Genomic DNA, 22,529 nt, shown 5'->3' with positions numbered 1-22,529 from the left:
CTGCAGAATTCGTATGTAAACATATAGTTGTGTTAAAATGGAGATTCACAAAACCTTTCAGATCTGCTAAAGCAAATTTCCACGATTTGAATGTAGTTGGATGAATAGGAGAAGTTCTAGAAAACCATATTTCATTGAATTGGGTAAAGTTTAATGAACGAGTTGTTAATTTTTCTGAAAATTGTGTAGCAGTGACAGTTTAGGTTTGAGTAACTCCTTTCCTTTGTACAGTTTGACTAACCAATTATCCTTGAAAGTGATGATATTTTAGACAAACTTTTACATTTATTTATTTGGAATGGTACAGTGAAGAATTTAGGATATGCAAAGATTAAAACATAATTAAAGAAACCTCAGTACTATAATGGTTTCATTCTTCATGATTATGATGTTGTCCAAAAATAACATCAATGCATATTCAACTCTTGCGCCCATATCCCATAAATGAATACTTAAAATATCTGGGTTATCATTTGTGCCCCTGAAAACGGCACATCAGTCCTCAAAATGATACTAGTTGACCATGATCTAATTGAATGGTGAGCCAAGAGTTAGGGGCTGAATGGCCTGCTTCTGGTCCCACATATTTTATTTAGCATTAGACAAATTAGCTGTGCTTTTTATTAGCTTTAGGGACCAAGGGTTTGCCCCTGTGAATCAATCTATCATTGAACTGTTCAGTAACTTTTTATTTTTCTCTCCGACGCTTGTTTGGAACATGGCTGTTTATTTTAGAATTTTGTTTCCATTTGCAGGTTCACTTGATGTTCCCTGACAATGTCCCCAAACCTTGCTGTGCACCAACTAAGCTAAATGCAATCTCTGTGCTGTACTTTGACGATAGTTCAAATGTGATATTAAAGAAGTATAGGAACATGGTGGTAAGATCATGTGGCTGCCACTAGCCTGGAAATTCAAAGAGAACGAGGACCCAATTAAAAATGCAATCTATAAACCACCCTTAAACTTTTACTAAGTGATTCCAAATTAGGTTTGAAGGTGCTTTATGTACAGTATTATGTATATAGTACGCATTGTGCCTATAATTTATTTCTTTCAATTTAACTACTTTACTACAGAAAAACTAAAACAGATGTTCTCAGTCCTTTCTGGTAGTACACAAAAACAACTGTGGTTGACTAAATATTTATTCAATAGAGCTGAAAATTGGTACATTTTTAGACAAAGCTTTTCTTTATGATACAAACATTGCGAAGGTGGTAAATGGTTTATTAACTTATCTGATTTCCTGCTATATATATTTTTGTTAAACAGAGGGATTTAAAAATATTTTTACACACTTCATCTCTTTCTTAAACTGTACTATATAAAATATTGGAGATTAAAAAGTTGTCTAATTGTCCTAGCCAAGATGTACTGTGTATCTACAAACTTGCTGGCCATTAAATGAAATATAATACAATTCTCCTGATGATGAATTCTTAAGCTCAGTACTGTTCTAATTAGTTATTGATGTCCATCTGTCCAGTAATTCAAAATGTTACATTTGTAACAATACTTCCTTCACTCCAAAGAAAGTAAAATTCCTGTAATGGACAGATAAATGGACATTGTGGTTTTATCCCAGTGAGTGCAATGAGCATTTACCTTGACAAACCACAAGTTTTACACTCCACCATAAAGCATCCTCACTGTGAAATTAGACATTATTAATAACCTAGAATACAAAGGAGAGCAATTGATGCTTCAGTTGTACATAACCGTGGTCATACCCCACCTGGAACTGTGTTCATTTTTGGGCACTACTCCTCAGGTAAGATACATTAGCCTTGGAGGCGATGCTACCAAAATATTACCAGAGTTAAAGTGTATCATTCGAAATTTGGGTTGATAGATTTTGTTGGGCAAGAGAATCAAGGGGCCAAAGGCAGGCAAATGTGATTGAGTGCTGGCCAACTATGATTTAAGTGAATGGCAGAATAGGCTTCGGGGACTGAAAGGCCTGCGTTTGTTCTTGTGTTCCTTTGACCACGTGTCCCAGTTTGGCTGGGGTTTTCTGGCATGACTGAAATTGGCTGTCCTGGCCAGTTTTTCCAGGCCCCAATAATCATGATACTAAAGCTATCTGGTATTTCCCAAATCATTTGATATCTGCCTGAAGCTGACCAGAAAGTTAAAAGCAATATTTTTTGTTATGAAACATTTCCTTTCAGTCTCCTTTCAAGAAAATTTAATCACTCGTACATTGTTAAACTGATTTTTGATTCTGTATTCCAAATTCTTTTTAACATAAAATATTCTGACACATTAAGCTTCTTACAAGAAATGTACTGTAGTTCTGACCCATTGTGGGTTAGTCGGATATGAACACATGATGCTGATCTTCCTTTCTCTTCTAGTAGTGCAGCAATTAATTTGTTTAAAATTAATGGAGTAAAGTTTCATGTGCTCGGTAAGGAATATTTATGTACACTGTTCAATCATTGCATACTATTCATCAACATTATTCATCTTACTGAAAATCTAAATGGCTCCATTTAAAAGAAGATAACGTGCTGAAACACAGACCTTTAATTCAATAGTACAGAGGCATGTAAATCAAACACCCTCTGCCCCCCTCTCTGTAGTTAAGACAAAATTCTTAATTTCAATGCAAATAATGTAGGGAGATGCACAGCAGAGATCATAGGTGCCTTCTTTCAAAAAGGGAGCATTATCACCTCAACATTTCTGCCTCATATAGTGCAGAAAGAGATCATTTGGCCTATCATATCTGTGCCGGATCTTTGGAAGGGCTACCCAATTAGTATTGCTAATATATTCCCATCACTAAAGTTCTCCATTACCCTGAAAATATTTCCTTTTAAAATATGTATATCAAAATACCCCTGGAAAATTAATATTGAATCTGCTTCCATGCCCTTTCAGGCAGGTGGGATGCATTCCAGATTAAGCCAATTTGCTGTATAAAGGTAAAGATTATCGTTCTTTCTGCTCAGTACTTTTGCCTGTTATCTCATTGAGTCCTTTGCTAATCGACTCTTTTGACAATGAAAACAGCTTTATCTTCATTTGCTCTTAATGAAACCTGGTAAATATTGACCATTTCCATTAAATATCCCTTGAATCTTTTAAAAGGGTCCTGAGGGGCAACAACTTTATGCAGAGGGTAGTGCGTATATGAAATGAGCTGCCAGAGAAAGTGGTTGATGCGGGTACAATAGCAACATTTAAGAAGTATTTGAATAAGTTCATGGATTGAAAAGGATTAAAGGGATATGGGCCAAACGTGGGCAATTGGGACGAGCTGGGAGGGCATCAAAGTCAGCATGGACCTGTTGGGCCGAAGGTCCTCTTTCCATGCTGTGTGGCTTTATGACTCCATGACTCTCTACTAATAAACTTCCTCTGCTCTCTATCCAAGGCCTTCCTAAAGCGAGGCTCCCAGAATTACAATTTTTTTCAATAGATCAGGTTTGCCTTTTCACATGTTCAAATTTGTATTGCTGCTTATTTATTTGTTCAATACAACTAGTCTTTAACAAGAATGCTAAGAATATTTGGCACTGGATAAAGTGTTCATGATTTTTAAAAACATTTTTGATTTTATATCAAGAAGAATCAGAACGAGGCTTTTCATAAATGGTTTCTATATTTAAGACAGGTGTTGAGTTATTTCTTTACCCTGTTGTTTGATACCTGAGTGAGGAATAATTGGCTGAGGTACACATTCCAGAAAAATGCCAAAATTGTGGCGTTCAGTATATGGTCAGTTTGGGTCACGTTATGTTCTTCTGATAAGGCAGTTATTTCAGAATTTATCATATAAGCTACATTTCCTTCAGATAACTTGTTGAGGCAGACATGTCTATTTTTTAAACCTTTGCAGCTAAAAGAAGAATAAAAAAAAGATTTGCTTTTATATGCCACCCTTGTGACATCTTGAGGTGCTTTACAACCGATGGAGTACTTTTGAAGTGTAGTTAGTATTGTAATGTCAGAAACACAGCAGCCAATTTGCGAGCAGTAAGCTCCCACAGGCAACAATGTAATAATGACCAAGTCATCTGTTTTTAGGAGTGGGTTAAGGGATAAACATTGGCCAGGACACTGAGCCTAATTCCCTTGCTCTTCTTTGCAATAGTGCCAATTGATCATCTTTATTTTTTTTACATTTAATGTTTAATCTGAAAGGTGGCACCTCTGACAGTACTGCACTGGAGGATTAGCTTAGATTCTCTGCACAAGTCTCTGGAGTGGAACTTGAATCCACAATCTTCTGACTCAAAGGCAATACTTCAGCTACATCACACATAGACATTGCTGTCTGTAGAGTTTGAAGATCATATGGCCCTGTTTGAAAGATATAGAGGAAGACTTTTTCCACTGGTTGTGCTTTTTTAATATCAGGGAACTTCTGAAACTTTAATATTAGCATTCTAGCTACTTTAGCAGCATCCTTGTGCAAAATGACAATTAAATAGCAAAATATTTTGGAACACTGTTTTGTAAGAAAGTTGTATACGAGTATTGTATGTATGTTATACAGGAATATATTTTCTAGAATAAAGATGTCTAAGAATCAATAGCCGAATGGTATTTTTTTTATGGGTTGCAGCTACTATTACTATTCTGTGGTGAGAGCTATTGGGGGCAATGCTCCCGTCCCGCTGCGCTAAAACATTAGCACAGCAGGCCAGAAGAATCACGCATCGGCCGATTCGCGGGATTCCCACGAGCGTTTGCACCATGCTTGCGTCTCCCAGCCTGGATTTCCCGGTGCCGGAAATCGGCTGGGAGGCATGGCTAGCATTTAAATTACATTTTACATATCATTTAAATGCTATTAGCAGGCCCGGAACTAAATTCTCCAGGCCCGCTAGCACCTCCCACCCAGCAATTGGTGCCCCCAGAGGATCGGTCGGTGGGAAGTGCTGCCCCTTGTGCATGGGCATTCTGGTGGTGCCAGTCTGTGCCCCCTGGCACTGCTTAAGGGCAAAGTGCCCATGCCCAGAGGGCACCTTGGCACTGCCTACCAGGCACAGGGCAGTGTCAAGGGGTGGGCCTATTGGGGGCAGGGTCTAGGGGGTGATCGGTTGTGGTGGGGGGGGGGTCTCTCTGCCACTCTGCATTGGGATCTGGTCAGGGCTGGAGGGAGGCCAGCGATTGGAGGAGGGGTCTTTGGGGGGGGGGCTAGGGGGGTTGGCACTGCTGGGGGAGGGGGGGTGGCTGGAGATCAGGGCGGTCCTGGATGGGATGGGGTCGAGGCTGGCCTGGGAATGGTCAGAAGGGATGTGATCGGGCCGTGGGGGGCTTGGGGGGGGCGGCACCACAGGCATCTCGAGCTTGCCAGCAATGAGAGACTGACACTTAGGGGCCACTGCACATGCACATAGGCCCGCTGGTTTAAGCCTCTCCAGCGTGAATAAACCCCGCCCCTTGAAATTTAATGATATTCACGCTGGTGGTCTCAGCATGATGTGGAGATGCCGGCGTTGGACTGGGGTAAGCACAGTAAGAAGTCTCACAACACCAGGTTAAAGTCCAACAGGTTTATTTGGTAGCAAATGCCATAAGCTTTCGGAGCACAGCTCCTTCGTCAGATGGAGTGGATATCTGTTTTCCAACACTGCACAGACACAGAAATCAAGTTACAGAATACTAATTAGAATGCAAATCTCTACAGCCAGCCAGGTCTTAAAGGTACAGATAATGTGGGTGGAGGGAGCATTCAACACAGATTAAAGAGATGTGTATTGTCTCCAGACAGAACAGCTAGTGAGATTCTACAAGCCCAGGAGGCAAGCTGTGGGGGTTACTGATAATGTGACATAAATCCAACATCCCGGTTTAGGCCGTCCTCATGTGTGCGGAACTTGGCTATCAGTTTATGCTCAGCGACTCTGCGCTGTCGTGTGTCGTGAAGGCCGCCTTGGAGAATGCTTACCCGAAGATCCAAGGCTGAATGCCCGTGACTGCTGAAGTGCTCCCCCACAGGAAGAGAACAGTTTTGCCTGGTGATTGTCGAGCGGGTCCCTCCACCCACATTGTCTGTACCTTTAATACCTGGCTGGCTGTAGAGATTTGCATTCTAATCAGTATTCTGTAACTTGATTTCTGTGTCTGTGCACTGTTGGAGAACAGATATCCACTCCATCTGACGAAGGAGCTGTGCTCCGAAAGCTTATGGTATTTGCTACCAAATAAACCTGTTGGACTTTAACCTGGTGTTGTGAGACTTCTTACCGGTCTCTGCATTGCAGAGTGTGGGAGATTCTTCTCTGAACTCCCACTGAAAAAAATAGAGTGAATTACTCCAGTTTTCCCACAAATTTAACACTTAGAATTTTTTTGGGAGAATTGACTCTATTGCTCCTGATCAATAACTCATCCCTGGTTACATGGCTGTAGGGCAGTTGTGGCTTTCTGATGATGCTCTAAACTGCAAGCCTGAAACTTGTGCTACTTGTGATCTTATTTCAGGTACATATGTACACACATCTGCTTTCTATAATATATACCATCACAATCTTTTTGGGAGGTTTCAAAAGACCTGTTTAAGTGTCCTACCCTATTAATTTATGCTGGTTGAATAACTAAGGAATGGAACTTGTTTTCTTCATTTAACTAAATATATTGATCAAGAAATAAGGTTATGGCTTGGGCTCTAAATATTTCAAATGACACACAGCTGACATGATGTGGAGATGCCGGCGTTGGACTCGGGTAAACACAGTAAGAAGTCTCACAACACCAGGTTAAAGTCCAACAGGTTTATTTGGTAGCAAAATCCACTAGCTTTCGGAGCGCTGCTCCTTCATCAGGTGAGTGGGAGTTCTGTTCACAAACGGCATATAAAGACACAAACTCAATTTACAAAATAATGGTTGGAATGCGAGTCTTTACAGGTAATCAAGTCTTAAAGGTACAGACAATGTGAGTGGAGAGAGCATTAAGCACAGGTTAAAGAGATGTGTATTGTCTCCAGACAGGACAGTTTGTGAGATTTTGCAAGCCCAGGCAAGTCATGGGGGTTACAAATAGTGTGACATGAACCCAAGATCCCGGTTGAGGCCTTCCTCATGTGTGCGGAACTTGGCTATCAGTCTCTGCTCAGCGACTCTGTGCTGTCGTGTGTCGTGAAGGCCGCCTTGGAGAACGCATACCCGAAGATCAGAGGCCGAATGCCCGTGACCGCTAAATTGTTCCCCAACAGGAAGAGAACACTCTTGCCTGGTGATTGTCGAGTGGTGTTCATTCATTCGCTGTCGTAGCATCTGCATCGTCTCCCCAATGTACCATGCCTCGGGACATCCTTTCCTGCAGCGTATCAGGTAGACAACGTTGGCCGAGTTGCAAGAGTAGGTACCGTGTACCTGGTGGATGGTGTTCTCACGTGAGATGATAGCATCTGTGTCGATGATCCGGCACGTCTTGCAGAGGTTGCTGTGGCAGGGTTGTGTGGTGTCGTGATCACTGTTCTGAAGGCTGGGTAGTTTGCTGCGGACAATAGTCTGTTTGAGGTTGTGCGGTTGTTTGAAGGCAAGAGACTGTAAAGACTCGCATTCCAACCATTATTTTGTAAATTGAGTTTGTGTCTTTATATACCGTTTGTGAACAGAATTCTAACTCACCTGACGAAGGAGCAGCGCTCCGAAAGCTTGTGGCTTTTGCTACCAAATAAACCTGTTGGACTTTAACCTGGTGTTGTGAGACTTCTTACAGAGCTGACAAGCAGAGATGTTAAACATTACAGAAGTGATGTACAGAAGGAGGGCATCTGGCCCATTGAACCTGCACTGGCTCACTGAAAGAGCATGCCACCTAATCCCACTCCCTTGCCTTATCCCCGTAACTTTGTATATTTTCTCTCTTCAGATAATGATCCAGTTTAAGGGCAGTCAGATAATGAGATGGTATGTTGTCACTTAGTTCAAACATTGAGCATTTGCCTTCCAATTGGAAGGCTGCATTGTCAAGCCTCAGGGCTGTCTTTGTTTCTGATGTGGGGCTTAAGTTAGATTTTAGCCACACGATTAAGATGAAGTACCACATTTTTGCTCAAGGATAAAATAGCTAAGTTTGCCCATTTCACCCTGTTTCAACTGTTAATTAATCTTTGTGGGATCATCTATGATAGCCACATACTGTATTCATATGACAGTGTTTTAATTGTAGGAGGACAAATAAACATGTGTCCCAGCTGTCATAATGACTGGCAATAGTGGGAATTCATAGAATCCCGACAATGCAGAAGGAGGCCATTTGGCCCATCAAGCATACACCGACAACATTCTAACCCAGGCCCCATCTCTGTAACCCCATGTATTTACCCTGCTAATCCCCTGACGCTAAGGATCAATTTAGCACGGCCAAGCCACCTAACCCACATCTTTGGAGAATTAAACTATTAATTGAAAGAACTTATGGCAGCCATTAGTTGAATAGTGAATATTAATAGTAACTATTAACAATATTATATATTATACCATATACTATATTGTATAGTATATATTGTATATATTATATTATATAGAACATTACAGCGCAGTACAGGCCCTTCGGCCCTCGATGTTGCGCCGACCAGTGAAACCAATCTAAAGCCCATCTAACCTACACTATTCCAATATCATCCATATGTTTATCGAATAACCATTTGAATGCTCTTAATGTTGACGAGTCTACTACTGCTGCAGGCAGGGCATTCCACGCCCTTACTACTCTCTGAGTAAAGAACCTACCTCTAACATCTGTCCTATATCTATCACCCCTCAATTTAAAGCTATGTCCCCTCGTGTTAGCCATCACCATCCAAGGAAAAAGGCTCTCACTATCCACCCTATCTAATCCTCTGATCATCTTGTATGCCTCAATTAAGTCACCTCTTAACCTTCTTCTCTCTAACGAAAACAACCTCAAGCCCCTCAGCCTTTCCTCATAGGATCTTCCCACCATACCAGGCAACATCCTGGTAAATCTCCTCTGCACCCTTTCCAACACTTCCACATCCTTCCTGTAATGCGGCGACCAGAACTGTACGCAATACTCCGAGTGCGGCCGCACCAGAGTTTTGTACAGTTGCAGCATGACCTCCTAGCTCCGAAATTCAATCCCTCTACCAATAAAAGCTAACACACCGTACACCTTCTTAACAACCCTATCAACCTATTATACTATTATATATTATACTATACACTATATTATATAATAGTAACTATTAACAATATTAACAGACAAAGCCTTGCGAGGCATTGCTCAGCCTTCTAATTTAAGGGAGGTATAAATCTGGTTTAATGCCTCAGTTAAAATAGCAGACAGAGAGGAATGCTGTATGGTTGTATTGTTTATGCACTGTTTATCCAATTTCCTCCAGTTGAATATTGGGAAGACTGAAGCCATTGTTTTTGGTGATCGCTCCAAACTCTGTTCCCTCGCTACTGATTCCATCCATCACCCTGGCAACAATCTGAGATTGAGCGCATTTGTTCACAATCTCAGTGTAACTTTTGACCCCAAGATGAGCTTCTAAACTTTCAGAGCATCACTAGGACTGCCTATTCTACCTGAGCTACATCACCATTTCCCTTTTGCTCTGTGCTTGCTGACTTACATTGGCTCCCACTCAAGCAAAGTGATTTTAAAATCCCCATTCTTGTTTTCAATGATCTTGCTCCATTCTATCCCTCAATCGCCTGCAGCCACCTGCAAAAAAAAGGGGAAGCACATAATTGTTCCGGACAGCGTGCAAAGGAGATTTACAAGAATGTTTCTAGGACTTGAAATTTAATGGTGAGGGGGGGGGGGGGTGCAGCTGAGGTGGAGACAGAGAAACCTAAGAGAGCCCCTAAGAGGCACTCCTCCTCTGGCCACTGAAGCACCCAGTGAAAATTGCCAAACTGCATCTTCCAACTTGGGTAGAATCACAGAAGCAGTGGGAGCTGGCACATGAGTAGAAGCCCTCCCGACACCTCCTCCCTTTTCACCCACACCTGTTTGCTGGTACAATTAAGCACCCAAAGCATCGCACCCAATTTTTTTTACAAGCCTCCCCCTCAAGCCAACCCACCCTTCGGGACCATAAAATCCAGCCCAGTGTTTGGCTATTGATAAATTGATGGTAGCAATGATATCAATTCCTGAGAGACACATTCCAATTAGAAGGCAGGAATATGTGTCTCCAACTGTTGAATGGTTTTGGAACTGAAATAACTAATCTCATTTGAAATTGTTTTTCTAATTACTTTGGTGTTCCAAGGCTGGTGGCAGGTCATCAGCAGGAAGTTAGGTCGGTGCAACTAATTTTCCTGTTCTGCTCGGAGGGGATTTGCCGACAGCATTGTCACCAAATTTGACACACATTAACTGAACACTAATGCATGTGGATGATAGTGGATGTCTAAATAAGCTATTGCCAGAAAGGTTTACTATGGTTAGTGGAAATAGAATCAATGTTTTTCATCCTGAGATATCTTTCCATTTCACATTGTCTGCAGCTTAATTGTCTCCCCTTTGTTTATATTGCTCCTGGTAGTAGTATTATCCATTTGTTCTTGGTTTCATCTTTTACTTTTAGTAGTATAAGCCATTTGTTCATGGTTCCCTCGCTTGTTTATATCATTCTGATAAAACAGACAGTTAAATATAAATGTTGGGTTGTAAGTCTTACTTTTCCCGTAGGCTTGTGGATGATTTAAACAAAGGAAGCAGCTACCAAATGGTAGAGTGCGAGAATGGCCGTTTGAAGGATGACTCCCACTGGGACAGCTGCAATCGCACACAGTCACTTCAAAGGAAAGGCCACGGGAAGAGCAAGGGACCAGAGGTTGCATCTTGACTACAACTACCAGGAGAATTGTGCTTTATGACCCAAGGATACCAGATACTCTCTGGATTATGGTTAGAGACTATCAGAAGCTGTTAAAGGAACTATAATTTATGATCAAGGACTGTTAACTGGACTTTGCTTTATGACTTGTATTGGGAACCCTGATGTATAAATGTCCACACTTCTTGTGTTCAGGGAGAACTTTGGCTTCCGCTTTCAAGGGGTCAGGTTCTCCCGCAAGCTTGTGAGAATAAAGCCTTACTGTATTTTGACTCAGACTAGCCTCAGAGGTATTTTTACCGACTTCATTTGGTGCCGAAACCCGGGAGACCCCCGGGATCTGGCCACAACTTGGGCACTAGAATAGAGTTCTGAACCTAATAGGGTGAGTCAAACTACAGTGGGGTAATCATATGTGATGAGAGAGTGTGAGAGTGAAAGACGTCTGAACTGAACACATACGGACAAGGAGGTCTTTAATACTCAAGTGAGTGTAAAGACTGGAGAAAAGTTGCCTGAGGTGTGATGTTCAGATGTGAGTGAGAAAGAAACTGAGTTACCACCGGAGTAAAAGCTGGCTTAATGAAGTAAGTTTAATGTAAGCTCAATAGTGTAAGCGGTGGTACGGAGGGATTTGATCACCCCTGACAGGTAACACCGGACTCCGATAAGAGCGGCCTAGGAGTGGGAGAGCGAGAAGGGAGAATAGAAGGCTCCAGGTGGTGAGTATAAAACTTATCTGTATTATGGCGGGATCACAAAGACAGTGGGGACCTCCGGAATCCCTGATAAATGAGTGTATGACTGAGAGGAACAAATTCATTAAACAGATGAGAAAAGGGGGGTGGAACTTATCCTACCCTCTGGGCCAACAGCATAAGTGGTTGGATAAAGAAAAGAGAAACATGACAAAGAAAATAGGAGTATTGTTAATACATCAGTTAGCTGGACTAATTGAATAAGTAGTCGCCTCTACTAAGAAATGGAGTGAGGATAAAGAAAGGATTAGGGAGTTAGAATCCAGAGTAAGGGAACTGGAGAAACAACACCAGGTATTAGAAGAAAAGCAATGGAGAGGGGAAACCGTTCCCCTCTCCACACAACAGGGACTAAACACTCTTCCAGAGGAGTGGGAAGCGCTAGAACACAACTTAATGCTAGTAACCCAAGGGGGAACAGATGCACAGTCAAAAGTAAATTATGAACCATTCACCCCAGGTGAAAGGCAGCAGATAATGGCTTCCCTGGGTAAATTACAACCTAGAAGCGCAAACACTAAATTCTGGGAAGAATTAGACACAATCTAGGTAGGACACCAATTACACCTGAGAGACGTACACCAGCTGGTCAGGGCAGCCTGTCCAGCAGATAAGTGGAGACAGTAGCGGGTGGACCCGCCGCTCCTCCCGCACAGGATTATGCCCGACAGACATCCTTCGCCCAGTTTAAGGTAGAAATTCTGAGGGGGAATTCTCCTACTAACTGGAGCAGAATGACCACAATGAAACAGTTAAAAGGGGAAGGAGCTTCTGAATATGGGGAATGGTTGTTCCAGGTCCATCAGGAGTGCTCAGGACAAGGAAACCCAGGTCGTGGAGATTGAACGTTCATCCAGGCTTTTAAGGATGAATTCTTTAGTGTGTGGAGTTTGCACATTCTCCTCGTGTCTGCGTGGGTTTCCTCCGGGTGCTCCGGTTTCCTCCCACAGTCCAAAGATGTGCGGGTTAGGTTGATTGGCCAAGTTAAAGAAATTGCCCCTTAGAGTCCTGAGATGCGTAGGTTAGAGGGATTAGTGGGTAAAATATGTGGGGGTAGGGCCTGGGTGGGATTGTGGTCGGTGCAGACTCGATGGGCCGAATGGCCTCCTTCTGCACTGTAGGGTTTCTATGATTTCTTTCTATGTTCACCAAAAAATCCTTAAAATGGAAATTCTCAGTACCCCGAACTATGATGAGTTGGTAGAATTGGCTAGTGGCATACCTGGAGGTGGATAGGAGAAATCTTAGTTTTTGTATTTCAGTGTGTTTGTGTGATCTGGTTGCTAGTCGAATGAAGGTGGTTGTTGTTGTATTAAATTGAGAGCAGGAATTGTTGAAGCCTTTGTTTGTTCTTGTGGAGTGTTTATCGCGGGTAATAAATGACCTTAGTTTAGCCTCAGGAGAGCTGGGGAGGTGTTAAAACTGTTAAAGATTAAAGTGATAAGTTTTCTTGAAGTTACTTCTGCTTTGAGTTTTAATTACAGTTTGGAAGAAAGAAGAATAAAAGTGACTGTCTTAATCCAAGTTCTGTATTCTTTTAAATGTTTTACTTACATCTCAGTTTAAGATGTTAAATTTGAATGAGTGTTGGAAGCTTCCATGTGTGTTTACAAAGTTGTTTGCTTTGTTGTGATTTTACAACAGTGGGTTTGATACAGAGTTTAAATAAAATTAGAAGGTAAATTGAAATTTCAAAATCGAAGTACATAAATTGAAGTTTGAAATAGTCAATTTGAATTTTGATTAAACCTGTGTTTGAATTTTGTTAAGAAAGGATATAAACCTTGGAGGGAACCATGTGCTCTCTCTCCTTTGTCTTGAAGTGAAGATTATGAGAGTTAGTTGAGAATTGGGAGAAGAAAATAAGTAATTTTATGGAAAAGTAGATAAGCAAGAACAAAAGAATGAGGTAAATGTACTGTCTCTGAGTCAGTCTAAAATATTTTAAGTTAAGTGAAATGAACTGTAATTCTGCTTATTTCAAGTTCCAGCAGAAGATTAACCAATTAAATCTTAGTCGTCAATGCAAATTGCCTTCACAAATGTCTAATAGTTTAATATTCTGTAACCTGGTTAAAATTATGTACTGCCGTTGGAATTTTATGTGCTATCTATTGTTCAAAGTTTGCCAAATATTGAGCACTGTCAAGCTTAAAATCTAGCCAGTTAAAATCAAACCAAAATGTTTCTGATTAATTAACTAGTATGTATTGTACCTACTTTGGTTTTGATTTGGCGCCTGTTGTTTTCCTCGAGTGCGGGGGTTTTGATCTGGAGCTCAGTTTAAAATTGGAAACGGATTGGATTAAAGGGGTTTGGATATCACAGTTATGGTGTGTAAAGTATGATACAACTGCCGCTTGATTATTTTCCATATGGACCCGAGAATAAAATAAAATCCTGAAAAGCCTTCACCAATTTTGTATAATATAGTTATATATTATATGTTGTGTATTGATAAAACATAATTCTGTAGGAGCTTCCTGTTTTCCTCGCCATACAAATAATTAAATTAGAGATAATGTTGGGGTACATTATATAAAGATTGGAGCTGTATGGTATGTGATTTTAATGGGGAATGCCATGTTTTTTGATGAGATTATATACAAATGAATAGATGTCCAACTGCAGCCAAAAACCAGTGTTATTTAATTCACACTAAGCTTCCTATGGAAGGGGTGTGTATAGTTAACTGTATGATGTATTAGCTAAAGCCATACAGATATCGGGAAATTGTGGACAGAGATATTGCCCACTATATTGATGAGATTAAGAGTTGCCATAAACCAGACAACCGGATTAATCCTTATGAATTAATGACAGAATGGGCGATGATGTAGATTCACTAAAAGATGAATTCAGGAGATATGTTTTGGAACTAAGCACCCAACTAAAAGGGATGCGCAAATTGGTAAAAGACAATCTGGAACAAAGAGACAGAGAGAGAGAGAGAGCTTGAAATGCTCCCTGACGGGCGGGAAGTTGCGTCCTAGTAAAAGCACTACTTGACAAACCTGGGTTCACCCCTAAATGGGAGGGCCCCTATGAGGTTAAAATTGTGTAGTGTGCTTAATTCACAGATATGTGAGGCGGTTGACCTCCAAGCAAGCTGAACGGGTTCACGGGCAGTGGCGCGCGGGCGGTATAGCCTTTGGACCATTGTATAACGGTCCCGCGGGTTATTAGTTAAGTGATAGGGTGATTTTCTTGCTGCTTCTCATGACCCTTGCCCTGCTAGTTACGGAGGGGAAGTATAGGTGGAATTGTGTAGACTTGGGGGCAGAGCATCGCAAGTATCTCTGTAACGATGGCTCTGTCTATTGTAAACTTCCAACACATGGAATAAGTCCCTGGGAGGTAACCTGTAGGGGCCGCTGCTTGGGATTCCTTAACCATGCTATGTTGCCAACTCTGTTGGAGGGGTGAGGTGATTGGGGTCTCCCATGCAATGTAACGTGGTGTAACTGGAATTTTTGGTGTTTAGCTGAGGGACCGGGATGGATCTGTACCCGGCAACCACAGAGGGCTCGGGAGGATGAGTACATTAACACGAGATTTGGTCGATCCAAGCGATCATTGTACCAATCCTCTAAAATCCGACCCTATCACATGAATACTTTCATGTATATGTCTCACTTGTATGTATTGCAGTCAAAGTTTTGAGCAAGTGCTGGGTCTGCTTACATATTTCCATGCACGAAGGAAAGGGGGGGGGGGAAGTCCTTTATTTCCTATCCCTTTGTCAACTCCAGGAATAGTAGAGGGGATTTTGGATCGGAATAGAACCCAAGATGGGACAAGGAAAGTGACATTTAAAACCCCATCAGGCATGTTGTGAAAAACCAACAAGGGGGGATCTATCTACTTGGTAGAAATGGAACCATACCTATGGGCCATAGCTACTGTACCCAGCAGATTAATGTCACCAGTGGTGCCTTGCTTTTGATGCAACAGATTACAATCCATTGCCCCACTGCTGATGTCCTGGTCGGCCTCTCCTCTACTTACATGAACAGCATGACTGCATATAATGGTACCTATTTTGTCTGTGGAAACAATGCCTACCCATGGCTTCCTTGGGATTGGGCAGGATCATGTTATTTGGCATATGTGGTGCCCTATATTCACCATTACACTGACTTACGGGACCACCCCGAGATACACTTGCTTAGGGCTAAGCGATCCATTACTGAGACAGAACGGTTCTTCATGATAGCTTTCCCACTTTATGGGGCAGCAAAAGCAGCTCAGGAACTTATATATATGGCCTTGACCTTAGAGAGAATTGTGAATGAAACTAGAGACGGGTTTGAGGAGGTGAGCACGGCCATCTCTGAAGTATCAGCCGAAGTTGTAGCTATCCGGACTGTTGCTTTACAGAACCGATTGGCACTCGATTATGTGTTGGCTTCTCAGGGAGGAACGTGCGCTGTAATTGGATCTGACCGCTGCACGTAGATCCCAGATGATTCAGAAAATATAACTCGTTTGGCAGATCATATCAAACGAGTAGCAAAGACAATACAAGATGAAGGGAGCCAATATCATAATTATAACCCTCCGGGGTGGCTGGGGCAATGGTTCAGGTCGTGGGGATCATACCTGATGCACGGGTTAATTGTATTCATTGTCATTGTTATCGCATGTTGTATTTGTATGGCATTATTGAACGCTTGTAAAACAATAACAGCCCGGATTATGCCAAGTGCAAGTGTGCAGGCAGAAAGGGCAGACTTCCTGACGAAGGGGGTAGGCCCATATGCTGGTAACATTTGGCTCTAAATTGGTCATGGGGCCATGTTTGCAGTTGGCCTCTGACCAAAAGGGGGGATTAAAGAAGGGAAAGGGCTAATGTTTTTTTTTGTACTCAATGTATTTTGTACCTAAAAGGTTGAACTTTGTACCTGAAATGTAACACAAACATAACCCTTCCTTATGGCTAGTCTCCCCTTTGTTTATATTGCTCCTGGTAGTAGTATTATCCATTTGTTCTTGGTTTCATCTTTTACTTTTAGTAGTATAAGCCATTTGTTCATGGTTCCCTCGCTTGTTTATATCATTCTGATAAAACAGACAGTTAAATATAAATGTTGGGTTGTAAGTCTTACTTTTCCCGTAGGCTTGTGGATGATTTAAACAAAGGAAGCAGCTACCAAATGGTAGAGTACGAGAATGGCCGTTTGAAGGAGGACTCCCACTGGGACAGCTGCAATCGCACACAGTCACTTCAAAGGAAAAGCCGCGGGAAGAGCAGGGGACCAGAGGTTGCATCTTGACTACAACTACCAGGAGAATTGTGCTTTATGACCCAAGGATACCAGATACTCTCTGGTTTATGATTAGAGACTATCAGAAGCTGTTAAAGGAACTATAATTTATGATCAAGGACTGTTAACTGGACTTTGCTTTATGACTTGTATTGGGAACCCTGATGTAGAAATGTCCACGCTTCTTGTGTTCAGGGAGAACTTTGGCTTCCGCTTTCAAGGGGTCAGGTTCTCCCGCAAGCTTGTGAGAATAAAGCCTTACTGTATTTTGACTCAGACTAGCCTCAGAGGTATTTTTACCGATTTCATTGTATATTGTGAAAAGTTGTGGTCCCAGCACTGACCCCTGAGGCACACCGCTAGTCACCGGCTGCCATTCTGAAAAAGACCCCTTTATCCCCACTCTCTACCTTTGCCAGTCAGCCAATCCTCTATCCATGCCAGGATCTTACCCTTAACACCATGGGCACTTAACTTATTTAACAGTCTCCAATGCGGCATCTTGTAAAAGGCCTTCTGGAAATCTAAATAAACCACATCCACTGGTTCTCCAGATTTGACAGACATGACTTCCCCTTGACAAAGCTGTGCTGACTCAGTCCTACTTTATCATGTACTTCCAAGCGATCTGATCTTTAATAATGGACTCTAAAATCTTGCCAATGACCGAAGTCAGGCTAATCGGCCTATAATTTCCCATCTGCTGCCTCTCTCCCTTCTTAAACAGCAGTGTTACATTAACTACTTTCCAGTCTCTGGTACCCTCCATGCCTCCAGTAATTCCTGAAAGATTACCACCAATGCCTCCACAATTTCCTCAGCTATCTCTTTTGGAACCCTGGGGTGTAGTCCATCCAGTGCAGGTGATTTATCCACCTTCAGACCTTTCAGTTTCCCCAGAACCTTCTCCTTAGTGATGGCTGCTACACTCACCTGTGCCCCCTGACTCTCCTGCAGTTCTGGCATCCCACTGATGCCTTCCACCGTGAAGACTGATACAAAGTAACTATTCAGTTCCTCTGCTATTGCTTTGTTTCCTATTATTACTTCTTCAGCCTCATTTTCCAGTGGTCCAATGGCTATTTTTGCCTCTCTCTTACCTCTTATATATTGAAAAATACCTCTTCATAGAATCATAGAATCATAGAAACCCTACAGTGCAGAAGGAGGCCATTCGGCCCATCGAGTCTGCACCGACCACAATCCCACCCAGGCCCTACCCCCACATATTTACCCGCTAATCCCTCTAACCTACGCATCCCAGGACTCTAAGGGGCAATTTTTAACCTGGCCAATCAACCTAACCCGCACATCTTTGGCCTGTGGGAGGAAACCGGAGCACCCGGAGGAAACCCACACAGACACGAGGAGAATGTGTAAACTCCACACAGACAGTGACCCGAGCCGGGAATTGAACCCGGGACCCTGGAGCTGTGAAGCAGCAGTGCTAACCACTGTGCTACCGTGCCGCCCTCTTCCTATCTTCTTTTATATTACTAGCTAGCTTACACTCGTATTTCATCTTCTCCCCCTTTATTGCTTTTTTAGTAGTCCTCTGTTTGCTTTTAAAGGCTACCCAATCCTCTGGCTTCCCACAAATCCCACATATATAACAAGATCTATAACAGAATAGATTGTGGGAGGAATTTTATGACCTCACTTATCCCAAAACCGTAAAATCCTGCTCGAGGTCAACGGACCTTCCCATTGTTCACCCCCTCACCCACTCCGATTTCTGTGGCTGGCGGGGCGGTAACATTTCGGCGAGTATCTTGTGTATATATCTTGGGAATGTACTGGTATTAAAAATAGTGAGAATGGGCTAAATTTTACTGGAGCAGTATGTTCATATTAGAAATAATTTGTGCTGTAACTTGCTGGATGTGTGAGCTGAAAATGAGTAACAGGTCATCTGTAAGGTTAGGAAATGATGATACAAACAGTTCCTTCACCAATGAGGTCTAAGGATCGAGAAAGAGACAGTGAATTTGGGTCAAATCTGGTATGGCAAAAATGGCAGCTCAGCATCCCTGAATAGTGAGTTTTCAGGCAGATAGGGAGGGGGATTAATAATAGGTGGGGGTGTAGCATTATTGGTTAAAGGATCAATTGCAGCTGCAAGGAAGGATGATATATTGAATGAAGCATCATATGAGGCCACATGGGTTAGGCTCAGATATAGAAAAAGGGGCAGCCACATTGCTAGGGCTATGATAGGGTGGATAGTGATAGCCTTTTTCCTCTGATGGAGAAATCCAGCACGAGGGGGCATGGCTTTAAATTGAGGGGGGGTAGTTATAGAACCGATGTCAGGGGTAGGTTCTTTACCCAGAGGGTGGTGAGGGATTGGAATGCCCTGCCAGCATCAGTAGTAAATGCGCCTAGTTTGGGGGCGTTTAAGAGATCCGTAGATAGGTTCATGGACGAAAAGAAATTGGTTTAGGTTGGAGGGTCACAGTTTTTTTTTTTAACTGGTCGGTGCAACATCGTGGGCCGAAGGGCCTGTTCTGCGCTGTAATGTTCTATGTTCTATGTTCTATGTTCTATGTTCTATGTATAGACCCCCAAACAGTTAGAGGGACGAACATGTAAACAGATCTCTGAGTGCAGAAATAATAGAGCATCAATCATTAGGGTCTCCAACTACCCCAATATCAATTTGGATATAACAGGGTGAAGGGCACAGAAGGTGCAAAATTCTTGAACTGCCATCATGTAACAAGCCCAACGAGATGGGGTGCAATTCTAGATTTTGGGGGAATTCTTTGTTTCTCATGGCAGGAGGTGGCATGCTGGTGATGGGATTGTCTGGTTCCGCTGTCAGTGCAATTTCCCATTGACTGCCCTAACGCTGCCGGGAAACCTGCAATGGGGGTGCACTGCCGGCGGGACCAGAAGATCCCGTTGGCATGAACAGCCGGAGAATTCCGGCCTTAGTCTTAGGAAATGAAGTTGGACAAGTGGATGAAGTAGCAGTAGGGGACCAATATGGAGACGGTGACCATAATTGTTATGTATGTTGGGGCATAATTCCATTAAGGGAATGGGTCAGGTGGCCCTGGATATGGGGTGATCTGCCTGGGGACCGCCCTGGGTGGGCAGTTGTAGTTTGGGGTGTGGAGTGAGTAAGACTTGCAACAAATACCCGCATTCCCCAATGTCTGTCTGTGGAGTAAGTTCTTGGGGATACAGCCTAGTGGTAGCAAATTTAACAATAATATAATTCGATTTTGCATCAATATGGAACAGGACAAAGATAGAACAAGAGTAAAATTTCTAAACTGGGGGAAGACAAGCTTTACAAAGCTGAGAGAGGAGCTGGCAAGAGTGGACTAGATACAGCTATTGGAAGGAAAAATTGCATCAAAGCAGTGGGAAGCATTCGAAGGTGAAATTTCACGGGCAGAGTGCAGACATATCCACACAAAGAAAAAGGATAGTACTGCCAAATATAGTGCCCCCTGGTTATCCAGATGCATACAGGCCAAGATAAAGCAGAAAAAGAAAGCTTATGACAGTCATGAAAGACTTAATACTGTAGAAAGTAGAGGGGTGAAGTAAAAATGGAACTTAAAGCAAAGAGAGGATCGTGGGGCGGCACGGTAGCACAGTGGTTAGCACTGCTGCTTCACAGCTCCAGGGACCTGGGTTCGATTCCCAGCTTGGGTCACTGTCTGTGTGGAGTTTGCACATTCTCCTCGTGTCTGCGTGGGTTTCCTCCGGGTGCTCCGGTTTCCTCCCACACTCCAAAGATGTGCGGGTTAGGTTGATTGGCCATGCTAAAATTGCCCCTTAGTGTCCCGGGATGCGTAGGTTAGAGGGATTAGCGGGTAAATGTGTAGGGATATGGGGGTAGGGCCTGGGTGGGATTGTGGTCGCTGCAGACTCGATGGGCTGAATGGCCTGTTTCTGCACTGTAGGGTTTCTATGATTTCTATATTGGCAGGTAAAATCAAAGAAAATTCGAAGATATTTTACCAATACATTAAGTGCAAGAGAATAACTAAAGAAAAGGTAGGGCTTATCGGAGTTGTACATGGTATTTTGTGGGTTGATTCATGAAATGTGATCAGAGTTCTCAATGAATATTTTGCCTCCCTCCCTCCTCACTCAGGAGAGGGCCCATAGAATCACAGAATCCCTACAGTGCAGAAGGAGGCCACTCAGCCCACCAAGATTGCACCGACAATAATTCCACCCAGGCACTATCCCCATAACCCCACATAGTTACCCTGCAATTCCCCCGGTACTAAAGGGAAACTTAGAATAGACAATCAACCTAGCCCACACAACTTGAGTGTGGGAGGAAATTGGAGCACCCGGAGGAAATGCACATAGACACGGGGAGAACATGCAAACTCCACACAGTCATCTAAAGCTGGAATTGAAGCCAGGTCCCTGATGCTGTGAGACTGAAGTACCACCATGATTCAGTCATTCTGGCTTAAAGAGGAGGAGCGTGAAATATTAGATACAATAGGCATAGTGAGAGGAAATACTGGAGGGACTAACATTTTTGAACGTGAATAAATCACCAGCACCAGATGGATTGTATCCCAGGCTGCTCAAGGAAGCCAAAGGGAAGTAACAGATGCTCTGAGGATCATTTTTCAATCCTTACTAGGTACAGGTGAGGTACTGGAGGATTGGAGATCTGCGAATGTTGTACTATTATTTGAAAAGGCAGCGAGGTACTCGCCAGAAAACTGTAGGCTGGTCAGAAACTTCAGTGGCAGGCAAATTACTGGAAACAATTCTGAGAGACAGGATAAATGGTCATTTGGAAAGGCGTGATGGGGAGATGCCGGCGTTGGACTGGGGTAAACACAGTAAGGAGACTAACAACACCAGGTTAAAGTCCAACAGGTTTATTTGGTAGCAAAAGCCACAAGCTTTCGGAGCGCTCGCTGCTCCTTCGTCAGGTGAGTGGGAGTTCTGTTCACAAACAGGGCATATAAAGACACAAACTCAATTTACAAAATAATGAATAATGTTTGGAATGCGAGTCTTTACAGGTAATCAAGTCTTAAAGGTACAGACAATGTGAGTGGAGAGAGAGTTAATCACAGGTTAAAGAGATGTGTATTGTCTCCAGTCAGGACAGTTAGTGAGACTTCGCAAGCCCAGGCAAGTCATGGGGGTTACAGATAGTGTGACATGAACCCAAGATCCCGGTTGAGGCCGTCCTCGTGTGGCTATCAGTTTCTACTCAGCGACTCTGTGTTGTCGTGTGTTGTGACGGCCGCCTTGGAGAATGCTTACCCGAAGATCAGAGGCCGAATGCCCGTGACCGCTGAAGTGCTCCCCAACAGGAAGAGAACAGTCTTGCCTGGTGATTGTCGAGCGGTGTTCATTCATCCGTTGTCGTAGCGTCTGCATGGTTTCCCCAATGTACCATGCCTCGGGACATCCTTTCCTGCAGCGTATCAGGTAGACAAAGTTGGCTGAGTTGCAAGAGTATGTACCGTGTACCTGGTAGATGGTGTTCTCACGCGAGATGATGGCATCCGTGTCGATGATCTGGCACGTCTTGCAGCGGTTGCTGTGGCAGGGTTGTGTGGTGTCGTGGTCACTGTTCTCCTGAAGGCTGGGTAGTTTGCTGCGGACAATGGTCTGAGGTTGTGCGGTTGTTTGAAGGCAAGAAGTGGGGGTGTGGGGATGGCCTTGGCGAGATGTTCGTCTTCATCAATGACATGTTGAAGGCTCCGGAGGATATGT

At 43.0% G+C, this 22,529-nt stretch overlaps 1 protein-coding gene across 3 annotated transcripts in view; it reads left to right on the top strand.

The window, feature by feature from the left end:
- bmp5 (bone morphogenetic protein 5) overlaps positions 1–16,873 on the top strand; it is a 231,656-nt gene extending 214,783 nt beyond the window's left edge. Inside the window, exon 6 of one of the 3 annotated variants that reach the window (XM_078213286.1) lies at positions 16,664–16,873. In XM_078213286.1, the coding sequence (XP_078069412.1) occupies positions 16,664–16,675 (12 nt within the window). In that variant the 3' untranslated portion in view covers positions 16,676–16,873. Of the gene's footprint in view, positions 1–755; positions 4,546–10,638; positions 10,671–16,663 lie in introns of those variants that run through there. The other 2 variants (XM_078213285.1, XM_078213284.1) reach the window with 2 other exon arrangements.
- The last annotated feature ends 5,656 nt before the right edge of the window (positions 16,874–22,529 follow it).

Source organism: Mustelus asterias, chromosome 5, assembly GCF_964213995.1.
Source record: "Mustelus asterias chromosome 5, sMusAst1.hap1.1, whole genome shotgun sequence".
Taxonomy (NCBI): domain Eukaryota; kingdom Metazoa; phylum Chordata; class Chondrichthyes; order Carcharhiniformes; family Triakidae; genus Mustelus; species Mustelus asterias.
This window is presented reverse-complemented; position numbering and strand designations above follow the sequence as displayed.